At 45.5% G+C, this 11,947-nt stretch overlaps 1 protein-coding gene across 2 annotated transcripts in view; it reads left to right on the top strand.

Moving 5' to 3' along the window:
- The first annotated feature begins 1,017 nt into the window (after positions 1-1,017).
- TUB (TUB bipartite transcription factor) overlaps positions 1,018-11,947 on the top strand; it is an 87,801-nt gene continuing 76,871 nt past the window's right edge. For both annotated transcript variants that reach the window (XM_077964867.1, XM_002799651.4), the window contains exon 1: positions 1,018-1,164. In XM_077964867.1, the coding sequence (XP_077820993.1) occupies positions 1,109-1,164 (56 nt within the window). In that variant the 5' untranslated portion in view covers positions 1,018-1,108. The remainder of the gene's footprint in view (positions 1,165-11,947) is intronic.

Genomic DNA, 11,947 nt, shown 5'->3' with positions numbered 1-11,947 from the left:
CTTCACCCCGACCCTGACCCTGGCGTGAAGTTAGCCAGCCACCCCACAGCAACTGCCCGAAAGGTCCTTCTTAGGCTCTTGTGACCTCTGCAAGGAGATTATACCTGTAAATCCCTAAAGCCATCAGCCTAAGGTGGGGGAAGGGAAGGGACTAGGGGCCCCTGGCAGACAAAAAGGTGCGAGCTGGCTCTCCCTGCCCCACCCCGCCCCACCCAGGCGTGCCTTCTCGCCATAGCCTTCCCTGGGTCACTGTCAGACAAACTCTCCCCCGGCTGAGCCAAGACACCCGGACGTTTCACAAAGGATTTTCAGTAGTAATGAAGAGAAAGCACAAAGGGACATAAACAGAACGAGGTGGCCTAGAAATGGGAGTGTTTACAGAGCTTGGTCTTCGGAACCCAAGAGGGCCGTAATAGACCAGATAGCAGGGCCGAGGAGGGAATCCACCCATGAGAGAGGGAGGGAGTACTGGATTTCCATTCTCAGCAAGGAGGGAGGCAGTTTGAAGAGAGGAGGGGACGGTGGTTTCAAGACTTCCACCCTGGGGAAGAAGGGGCGGGGAGACGGCGAGAATCTAGGAAACTGGGGGATGGCTATTTCCATTCCTGAGAAGGGGGGAACTTGATTGTGGAGACCGGCTGAAGACTCCCACACCGGAAAGGAGGGCGCCTCTGCAGAACGGCCCCGAGTGGCGAGAGCAGATCCGGGACTCCCAACCTAGCAGGAGCCGGAGCAGCCTCTTAGCAAACCTTGTCCCGTGAAGGTTTGAAAGAAGCGGTGCCCTAGTGACGCCGGAAAAGAAGGAGCGGTTGTCATGGCGACGCGGAGCACACCTCGGAAATAAATAAATAAGCAGCCCAGGCTGCCGCAGCCGCGCCCCCGCGGGACCCGAGCGTGGGGGAGGGGGCCTCACGGGCCCGGGTCCCCGCAGTCGCGCGTCCCCGCCATTGGCAGAGCCGGGGGGGGGTCACCCCCCGGGGGGCGAATGGTACAGTCCTCCGCCCGCGCCCCGGCCCGGCCCGCAGCTAGCTAGCCAGCCCGGAGCCCAGCGCCTCCGCCGCTGCCGCCGCGGCCGCCCGCGGAGTCCCAAGCGGAGCCAGAGGCGGCGATGGAGGGAGTCAGCAGCCACCGTACCCTGTCCTACAGCCGCTGGAGCTATGACAGGTAGGGCGCCCGAAGGGTGGCCCTGCGTGAGCGCCTGCTGACCTTCGCTCTCCTGCGGGAGAAGCGGGCCTCCGGGGGCGAGGACCGGCGCGAGCGCCCGACTCGCAGGGTGGGCTGGGGCACCCGAACCCTCGGGCATCCGGGACCCAGAGCCTCGGGTACGTGCAGCGGAGCTCAGACGAGGGTAGTGTCCCCACACCCACGGGACAGAGCTGTCGGAGGAGGGCACGCAGCCACTGGGACTAGAGAGCTGTCACCTCTGCCCCCACCCCGGCTGCCCCGCCAGGGTCGCTCCGCCGGGGGACCCCGAGAAAGGGCGCTGAAGGGGGCGCCGGGAGGGACGGGGCAGGGGCCGGGGTGGGCCTCTGGCGGGCGGGGCGAGGAGGGGCGCCTTCGGCTCTGGGATGCGGCCGCCGGGGTTTACGTCCGGCTGGCCCTCCGCAGGGACCGAGGCTGGCCCCGGGCGGAGTGCCCCGCTGGCTGCCCGGTACACGCGAGCCGCTGCCTGTTCCGCTGGGCGAGATGGCAGCCCCGGCCGGCTGTCGGGGCGCAGGAGCGGCGCCCTCGTGTTGCCAGGCTCAGCGCCCGCCCCACGGGAATGGCGAGCGGCTGCCGGCGTGGGAGGTTTGGAGCTGCGCTCCCCACGCACTCGTCCTGGAGGAAGGAGTCATCCTCCCTGGCGAAATGAAAAAAATAAGAACGGAGTGAGTTGGTCATAAAGCCGAGTAGATTTATTCCTAGGTTATGCCCGTTCTACCTTTTGTTGGTGTGTTAAATGCCACCCCTCCATTTAAAATAAAACCATGATGATAGTAGATAGTAGTTTTTTTCTTTGTTTTTAAGTTTAGTACCGCATATCGATCTGCAGAATTCTGGAGTTAAATTTCCTGACCCATGACCCTAGATGGTGAGGGCTGGAAGAGAAATTTCATTTACTGGGCTGCTCTCATCTCCATGACGTCCTGTTCCTGTGCTCTCCTTCCCTTCACTCTGCCAAAAACCTCCCCGCAACTTTGACAGCCCTTGTTTGCCTAGATTCAGAGGAACAGGTGTCCCTTCTGCCTAAGGCTAGTTCCCCTAGGACCCCTCCTCACCTTCCCTGAGTCTCGCCCCGTATTAATCCCATCTGTCTCCTCCATCTGCACCTTCACCTCTTTACTGGTGATCTCTCTTCAGCCTGTAAACTTATTAAGGTTTGTCTTGTCTCCTTCCTCGAGATGGGCCCAACTGATCCACGTCTGTTTTTTTCTCCTTTCATTGCCTTCTTTGGGGAAATATATCGTCTGAATTGGTTAATTCTGTTTCTTCATCAACCCTTCCTTGCACAGCCCCAGCAAATCTCCTGTCCACCTCATGAGTCCAGTGCACCTCCCTTTTTGAAAAGTGGTGCTCTCCACGGAGAAGAACTCTAACATTGCTGGAATATTAAACTTAAAATAACAAAACCTACACATTTTGGTTCAGATCCCAAATCCACACATTCATTCATTTATTCAACAAACATGTATGGAGTGCGAACTATATCCTGGGCCCTGGAAATAAGGCGATAAAAAGACAAAATTTCCTCCCGGAGATGAGCTCACAGTTTAGATTCTGTTAGAAATAAGCGGGCCGGGTGCGGTCGCTCACGCCTGTAATCCCAGCACTTTGGGAGGCCGAAGCGGGTGGATCATGAGGTCAGGAGATGGAGACCACGGTGAAACCCCATCTCTACTAAAAATACGAAAAATTAGCCGGGCGCGGTTGTGGGCGCCTGTAGTCCCAGCTACTCGGAAGGCTGAGGCAGGAGAATGGCGTGAACCTGGGAGGCAGAGCTTGCAGTCAACCGAGATCGCCCCACTGCACTCCAGCTCCGTCTCAAAAAACAAAAACAAAAACAAAAAACAAACAAAAAACAGTGGCATATTCCAAAGGTCTAATACATACATGGGAGAAAAACTTAAAGTTGAGCTAATTCCATATAGTAAACAAGTTTTCCCTGCAAAAGCAAACATATAAAAGCAGAAAGACTTTGGAATTAGATAACCTGCGTTCAAATCCTGACTCTGCCTAGCTAACTTTGGACAAATTATTTCTCCCTGGGCCACAGTTTCTTGGGGAAGTGTTATGAGTATTAAATGAGGTAATAGGCCTGGCGCAGTGGCTCATGCCTGTAATCCTAGTAGTTTGGGAAGCCAAGATGGGCAGATTGCTTGAGATCAGGAGTTTGAGACCAGCCTGGCCAACATGGTGAAACCCATGTGTACTAAAAATACAAAAAAAACCATTAGCCAGGCATGGAGGTGCACACCTGTAATCCCAGCTACTTGGGAGGCTGAGGCAGAAGGATCGCTTGAGCCCAGGAGCTGGAGGTTGCAGTGAGCCAAAGTTGTGCCTGGACGACAGAGCTAGACTCTGACTCAAAAATAAAAATAAATAAATGACGTAATAAATATAAAGGGCTTATCATATTGCCTGGGACTTAGTAATCTTGCAATAAGTGGTATAAATTGCTGTTTTATTAATGCATATTGTAAACGTTTCTGGAACTCTAGTCTTCCATAGAAGCTTAGTTTGAAAATCTTGGCTGGATGCAGTGGCTCACGCCTGTAATCCCAGCACTTTGGGAGGCTGAGACAGGCAGATCACGAGGACAGGAGATCGAGACCATCCTGGCTAACACGGTGAAACCCCGTCTCTACTAAAAATACAAAAAAGTTATCTGGGTGTGGTGGCAGACACCTGTAGTCCCAGCTACTGGGGAGGCTGAGGCAGGAGAATGGCGTGAACCCAGGAGGTGGAGCTTGCAGTGAGACGAGATCTCGCCACTGCACTCCAGCCTGGGCGACAGAGCGAGACTGTCTCAAAAAAAAAAAAAAAAAAGAAAGAAAGAAAAGAAAATTATTTTTCTGCTTTCAGACCCCTACATAAAGACATTTTCTGGGTTTCTGTCTTCAGTACTCTTTTCTTCTCACTCTGATAATCTCAATACCTGGGGAGCTGTGTGAAGAAAACAACTCACCTGGCCCTTGTCCAAACTAACTGAATCAGAATATCCGGGGGTAGAACCCTGGGCTCAATGTTTGTTTAAAACTTCCCAGGTGATTGTGATGCAGCTGGTTTGGCTACACTCCAAAACCACTCATTCATACCACTTCCTCTATTTCCTAATCAGTACTTTTTTTTAAGACATAAAAATTGAATTATTCAAACAATTACAAAATAATCAAGCTGTTAAAACCATTACACAAGCAACACATACGTTGGGTACACCGTATTAAAAGTGAAAATCTGTGTTCTGCTGCCCTCATCCCCATCCTGACTCTACAAGGAATCATTGTTAATAGTTAACTTTCACTTTCCAGCACTGTTCTCTGGTTTCTGCCCCCCTCACATCTTTGAACCTGGAAAACACCTCTCCTTCAAGTCCTCATCCAAATTGACCTCTCCTCCATGTGTTTATGTAAGCTGTTGTCCCCCTTGCTTCTGGGCCATGTGTGTATCAGTTATCTATTGCCATGTTAACAAGTCACTCCTAAACTTAGTGACTTAAAATAACAACTGTTTTGGCCGGGCGTAGTGGCTCACACCTGTAATCCCAGCACTTTGGGAGCCTGAAGTGGGCAGATTACCTTAAGTCAGGAGTTCGAAACCAGCCTGGCCAACATGGTGAAACCCCGTCTCTACTAAAAATACAAAACTTAGCCGGTTGTGGTGGCACACGCCTGTAATCCCAGCTACTTGGGAGGCTGAGGCAGGAGAATTGGTGGAACCCGAGAGGCGGAGGTTGCAGTGAGTGTAGTAGAGATCATGCCACTGTATTCCAGACTGGCCAACAGAGCGAGACACTGTCTCAAAAACAAACCACACACACAAAACACACAAACAAAAACAAAACAACAACAGAAAAAACAACTGTTTGAGTTAGCACAATATTCTGTGGATCAGCAGTTTGGGCTGGGCTTAGCTGGGCAGTTTTGTGGTCTGGGCCAGGCTCAGCTTTTCTGGGTTGGGCTTGCTCACATATCTGGTGCTCTGGCTGGGAAGCCTAGAGCAGCTGGGCCCTCTCCCTATATGCCTTCTCCTCTTGCAGCAGGCTCACTCAGGTTTGCACACATGGTGGTGGAAGGGAGTCCAGTGAGAGAGCAGAAGCTGCAGGGTCTCTTGAGGCCTAGGTTTAGAACTTGCACATCACTCGCCACATTGTAGTAGTCAAAGTAAGTCAAAATGCCAGCCCACATTTCAGGGGTGGGGAAATAGGCCTTACCTCTTGAAGGCAGGAGCTGAAAACCTATGGCCACTTTTCCAACCTACCAAAATATGATGCCTACATTTTTTAAATTTCTGGCTCCTCTTAGGTCCCCACTGTCCACCTCTGAGCACGTGCCAAAGTGCTCGTCTTTTCCATTTCACTCTGTTCCATTCTATTTTCAGGCTACACCCTGGTCTCAGTTATCAACACAATGCTTCTAACACAGCAATCTATATCTTCAACTGCAGCCTTTTTGCCAAGACTTAGTCCCACATCTCTAAATGCCTGTAGACTTCTCCATCTAGATATTCAGCCAACAGCTTTAACGCAATAGGTTCAAAATCAGACCCTTCACTGATAATTGTATTCTCTAGCCAGCATCCGCAAGCCAAATGGACTCCTCAAAACTTGGACATTGACCTTGAACTCTCCAAATCTTATCTATACCACTGATTGTTATGAAGATAAAAGCAAAAGATCTATGTAAAATGACTGGCATAAAGTAGGTATCATCGAGTCCATTGTTTTCCACAGCTTGGCACCCCATTAACCATTTTGTCTCCACTCAAGCTTCAGTCGTTATCCTCAAAGGCTTCAGTGCCTTTATCAGTGACCAAACTAGCACTTTTCACTCACAGTTTCTGAACTTTCCCAATCTAGACACTTCTCTTCAGTTATTCACAGGATAAATTCCTAGATGATGACAGCTGGAATTGCTTCACTTCTAATCTCATACACATGAATTGCCAACTCTCTGACCTCAGGCATGTTCCTTATACATTGCTCCTGCCCTACCATGAAGGTGTCGGCCTTCGTGGCCTACCAGCCTTTTTCTTCTGGCCTACCAACCTTTTCCCAGCCTCTCTTCTTCTCTTCCCAGCTTGTATCACATGGTAGATTATTTCAGTCGCTCACTCCAGCACTTTTTATTCCCTCACATATGCTCGGCACAACTCCAGCCCAGCGTAGATCCATGCTAGAATCTCCATCCCCTTTCTTCTTATGAACCTAGAATCCTACAACAAAAATGACATGCCTGTGCAGGATGTCACCACTTTCATGGTCTTCATCTTCGGCCAGGCCACCAATGCCATCTCTCAATCTTTCTGCTTCTCCCTGATGAGCTTTACTCCCATTGCCCACAACAGCCCTTTCAAACCTTCCGCACTCTCAAGACCCCTCTCTGCTTGACCCTTATCTGCACCACCATGTGTTACATAAATGGCCCTGCCTCCTGCTCCTTTGAGAAAAATTGATCACATCAGGCATCATCTTCTGTCACATCCTGACTCCACTTCATTTCCACTCTACTTCGATCACTCCCTTGTGGGGACTTTGTTGTTCTTCCCAATTCTTTGCTATTATAAATAATTGTGTGTTAAACATCTTGTATATGTGACATTCTCCCCTCATGTCTGATTATTCAATTAAAACAAACTCCTGAAGAAAGACTGTTAGTTTCCAATGTTGGCTACTGTCAGATTGTCCTCCAGGAGGAGTGAATTGATTTCTTTTCCCACAGGTAGTCACTGACTGCATTGTTTTACAATTATGTTTGTGTGTGTGAGTGTGACCTCTCAGACTCTGAGACAAAGTAGCATCACTGCTCAGAACTTGGATTTTGGGGTCAAAGTGACCTGGCTTTGAAGCCCAGGTTCTTAAATTATTGGTTATATGGCTTTAGACAAGTGACTTAACCTCCATCAAGAAATAGACAATAATAATGTAGCCACCTCTTAAGGTGGGTCCATTCACTCAACATGCATTTAGTGAGCACCTTCTAAATGCCAGGCAACATTTTAGGCAGTGGAGACAGAACAGTGAATGAAACAAAGTCCGTGGTCTCATAATTCTTACTATCTAGTTGGGGGAGATACGGACAAATATATTTAATGTATCAGCGCTAAGAGGCTTATATAAAATAATAAAGTACGAAGAAGAAAAAGCAGAGTCTGGAGGAGAGAGTCTGACTGCATGGGGTGCTGGGGCTGGTGAGTGTGCTGTGTCATATAGTGTGGTCAGGGAAACTCTGAGGAGGGGGCACTTCATCAGAGAGCTGAAAGAGGCGAGGGAATGAGTCATGTGGTTAATGGGAAGAATGTTCCATGGAAAGGAGCAGCAAATGACAACGTCCTGAGATAGGAGTGTGCCTAGTGTGCTTGGGAATAGCATGGAAACCTGTGAGTCCTCTGCATCTTTGTAAAACTTCCTTCTTGCTCTTCTCCCAACTCCCCACACCCACTCCACCCATCCTCAGGGAACCACTGATCTGATTCATTTCCTAGAGTTTTGTATAAATGGAATAATCAGTATGAACCCTTTTATTGTTTGGCCTCTTTCAGACAGTGTAATTATTGTGATATTCTTCAATATTGTTGCATGAATTAGTAGAGCATTTCCTTTTATTGCTGAGTAGTATTCATGGATATATCATAGTTTGTTTATCCCATCACCTGTTGATGTTTCCACTTTTGGGCTTGTAAAACAAAGAAAACTTTTGTGAATATTCATGTACAAGTCTTTGTATGGACGTATACTTTTGTTTCTCTTAGGCAAATACCTAACAAAGCAGTGGAATGGCTGAATCATGTAATAGGTCTACATTTAACTTTTTCAGAAACTGCCCAACTTTTCCAATGTGGTTGGACCATTTTATATTCTCATGAGCATTGTAGGAGAGTTCCAGTTCCTCTGCATTTTTGTGACAGTTGGCACAGCCAGTCTTTTTCATTTTAGCATTCTAACAGGCATGCAGTGGTATGCCTTTGTGGTTTCATTTTGCATTTCCTTGATGACTAATGATGTCGAGCATCTTTTCATGTGCTTATTTGCCATCCATATCTCTTCTTTGGAGAAGTTTCAGTTAAAATATTTCCCCATCTTAAAGTTGGGTTGTTTCCTTTTTGAGTTTTGAGAATTCTTTGTGTACTGTGGACATATCTCCTTTATCAGACATATGACTTGCAATATTTTCTCTAAGTCTGTGGCTTTCTTTTCATTTTCAAAAGTAGAAGTTTTTGCTTTTGATGAAATCCAGTTTATCAATTTTTTATAGATTGTTCTTCTGATGTTGTATCTAAGAAATCATTGCCTGCTTTGAGGTGACAAAGGTTTTCCTAGGAATTTTCTTTTTTTTTTTTTTTTTTTTTGAGACAGAGTCTCGCTCTGTCACCCGGGCTGGAGTGCAGTGGCCGGATCTCAGCTCACTGCAAGCTCCGCCACCCGGGTTCACGCCATTCTCCTGCCTCAGCCTCCTGAGTAGCTGGGACTACAGGCGCCCGCCACCTCACCCGGCTAATTTTTTTTTTGTAGTTTTTAGTAGAGACGGGGTTTCACCGTGTTAGCCAGGATGGTCTCGATCTCCTGACCTCGTGATCCGCCCATCTCAGCCTCCCAAAGTGCTGGGATTACAGGCTTGAGCCACCGCGCCCGGCCTCCTAGGAATTTTCTAATTTTACATTTTAAATTTAGATCTTTGCTACATTTTAACTTTTTGCATATGGTATGAGATTCATTAAAAAAAATGGATATCCAATTGTTCCAGCAGCATGCATTGAAAAAGACTTTCTTTTTTCTGCTAAATTGCCTTTGTACCTTTATGGAAAATCAGTTGATTATTGTTTGTAAGTTTATACTCTCTATTCTGTTATCTTAATCTACGTGTCTTTATTAATGCCAATAACAAAAAATACTTATAAGTATTGAAATCTGGCAGTTTAGAACTTTCAACCTTGTCTTTCTTTTACAAAGTTGTTTTGACTATTATAGGGCCTTTTCAATTTCACATTAATTTAACAATAAGTTTTTCAAGTTCTACCCCCCATCTCCCCAAAAAGCTGCTGGAACTTTGATTGGGATTTTGTTGACTTTATAGATCAATTTGGGGAGGGTTACATCTTAGTAACATTGGGCCTTCCAATTCATGAACATGGTGTGTATATATATATATCTGTTTATTTAGATCATCTTAATTTCTCTCAGTCATATTTGTAGTTTTCAATGTATAGGTCTTTCATCTCTTTTATAAGATGTATCCCTAAATTCTGCATATTTTTCAATGGAATTATAAATGGGTTTATAAAATTCAGTTTCTGATTTTTCATTCCTAGTGTATAGCATGTATCGGGATTTTTAATTGTGGTAAAATGTGTGTAACATAAAATGAGCTATTTCAATGATTTCTAAGTGTACAAGTCCGTGGCATCAATTACATTCACAGTATTGTGCAACCATCACAACAATCTATTTTCAGAGTCTTTTTATTATCCTAAACTGAAACTCTCTACCTATTCATCCCTATCCTGGCCCCTGGTAACCTCTAATCTACTTTCTGTCTCTATAAATTGCCTATTTTAGATGTTTCATATAATGAAATCATATAGTATTTTTCCTTTTGTGTCTGGCTTATTTTGCTTAGCATAATGTTTTCAAGATTCATTCATGTTGTAACATATAATTTTTGGCTGAATAATTCCATTGTATGCATAAACTGCATTCTGTTTATGTTTTAAATTTTTTTAATTTAATTTTTATTTATTTATTTTTGAGATGGAGTCACCCAGGGTGAAGTGGCACTATCTCAGCTTACCACAGCTTCTGTCTCCTGGGTTCAAGCAATTTTCCTGTCTCAGCCTCCTGAGTATGTGGGATTACAAGCACCTGCCACCACACCCAACTAATTTTTGTATTTTTAGTAGAGATTGGGTTTTACCATGTTGGCCAGGCTGGTCTTGAACTCCTGACCTCAAGTGATCCACGCATCTCAGCCTCCCCAAGTGCTGGGATTACAGGCATGAGCCACTGTGCACAGCCAGCATTTTGTTTATACATTCATCTGTTGATGGACACTTGGATTGTTTCTACCTTTTGGCTATCGTGAAAATGCTCCAATGAACATTGGTGTGCACATATTTATTTGAGTCTGTCTTCGATTCTTTTGGCTAGTATAGACCTAGGAGTAGAATTGCTGTTTGGTAATGATAATTCTATCTTTAGCTTTTTGAGAAACCGTGAAACTGTTTCCTACAAAGACTGCACCATTTTACATTTCCACCAGCAATGTACAAGGGTTCCCATTTCTTCACCTTCTCAACAATAACCTGTTAATTTCCGGGTTGTTATTATAATTATTATTATAGTCATCCTAGTATAGTCTAGGAAGTGGCATCTTATCATGGTTTTGATTTGCATTTCCTCAATGACAAATGATTAGTATTATTTCTTGTGCTTATTTGTCCATTTACATCTTAGAGAAATGTGTAAGTTCTTGTCATTTTTAATTTGGTTGTTTGTCTTTTTGTTGTTGAGTTGTAGGAGTTCCTTACATATTCTCAATATTAAATTCTTTTCGGATATATGATTTGCAAATATTTTTCCCCATTGTTGTCTTCTCACTTTCTTGGTAAGGTCCTTTGAAGCACAAGTTTTAATTTTGATGAAGTCCAATTTGATTTTTTTCTTTTGGTTACGCTTTTAGTGTCATATCTAAGATTCCATTGCCAAATCCAGGGCCATGAAGATCTACCTGTTTTCTTCAGTGTTTTGTAGTTTTAGAGCTTATATCTATGTCAGTGATACATTTTGAGTTGGTTTCTGCATATGGTATGAGTTGTGGTCCAATTTCATTCTTTTGCATGAAAGAAAATCCAGTTGTCTCAGCACTATTTGTTTCTACTTTTTCTCTCACTGAATGAACTTGGTATCCTGGTCAAAAATCAATTGATGAGTCAGGCACAGTGGCTCATACCTGTAATCCTAGCACTTTGGGAGGCTCAGGTAGGAGGATTGCTTGAGTCTAGGAGTTTGAGACCAGCCTGGACAACATAGTAAGACCCCATCTCTACAAAATTTATTTTTTAATTAGCTAGGTGTTGTGGCACTTGCCTATAGTACCAGCTACTTGGGAGGCTGAGGTGAGAAGATCACTTGAACCCAGGAGGTCGAGGTTGCAGTGAGCTGTGATCACACCACTGCATTCCAGCCTGGGCAACAGACCAAGACCTTGTCTCAAGAAAACAGCAACAACAACAACAACAAACAAACCCCAAAATTAACTAGCCATAAATGTATGGGTTTATTTCTGGACTTTTGACTCTTGTTTTACACTATATCTCTGACCAAAGGTAGACTCTGGCCCACACTGTTCTCCTCTACAACATATCTTCTGGTGGCTTTCTTCTGGCGCCTGGTTCCCAAACAAAGCATACAGTAGCTGGTGATATTCTATGCACAGTTAGGTTTCTGTTGAGTTGAAGAAGTAGCCAAATTCTTATTGTAAAAATAGCCTTTTGTACTAAGGCTTACTTTACCTTTCCGGGAGAACTTAACAAAATATGTGCTTCTTCCACTTTTAAAGTTTGGGCCCTCAGGTCCTTTTCCTTTTTTTTTTTTTTTTTTTTTTTTTTGAGACAGTCTCGCTCTGTCTCCCAGGCTGGAGTGCAGTGGCGCGACCTCGACTCACTGCTGTAACCTTTGCCTCTTGGGTTCAAGCAATTCTCCTGCCTCAGCCTCCCGAGTAGCTGGGATTACAGGTGCCCACCACAACGCCTGGCT

The sequence above is a fragment of the Macaca mulatta genome, chromosome 14 (assembly GCF_049350105.2).
Source record: "Macaca mulatta isolate MMU2019108-1 chromosome 14, T2T-MMU8v2.0, whole genome shotgun sequence".
NCBI classification, from domain to species: domain Eukaryota; kingdom Metazoa; phylum Chordata; class Mammalia; order Primates; family Cercopithecidae; genus Macaca; species Macaca mulatta.
This window is presented reverse-complemented; position numbering and strand designations above follow the sequence as displayed.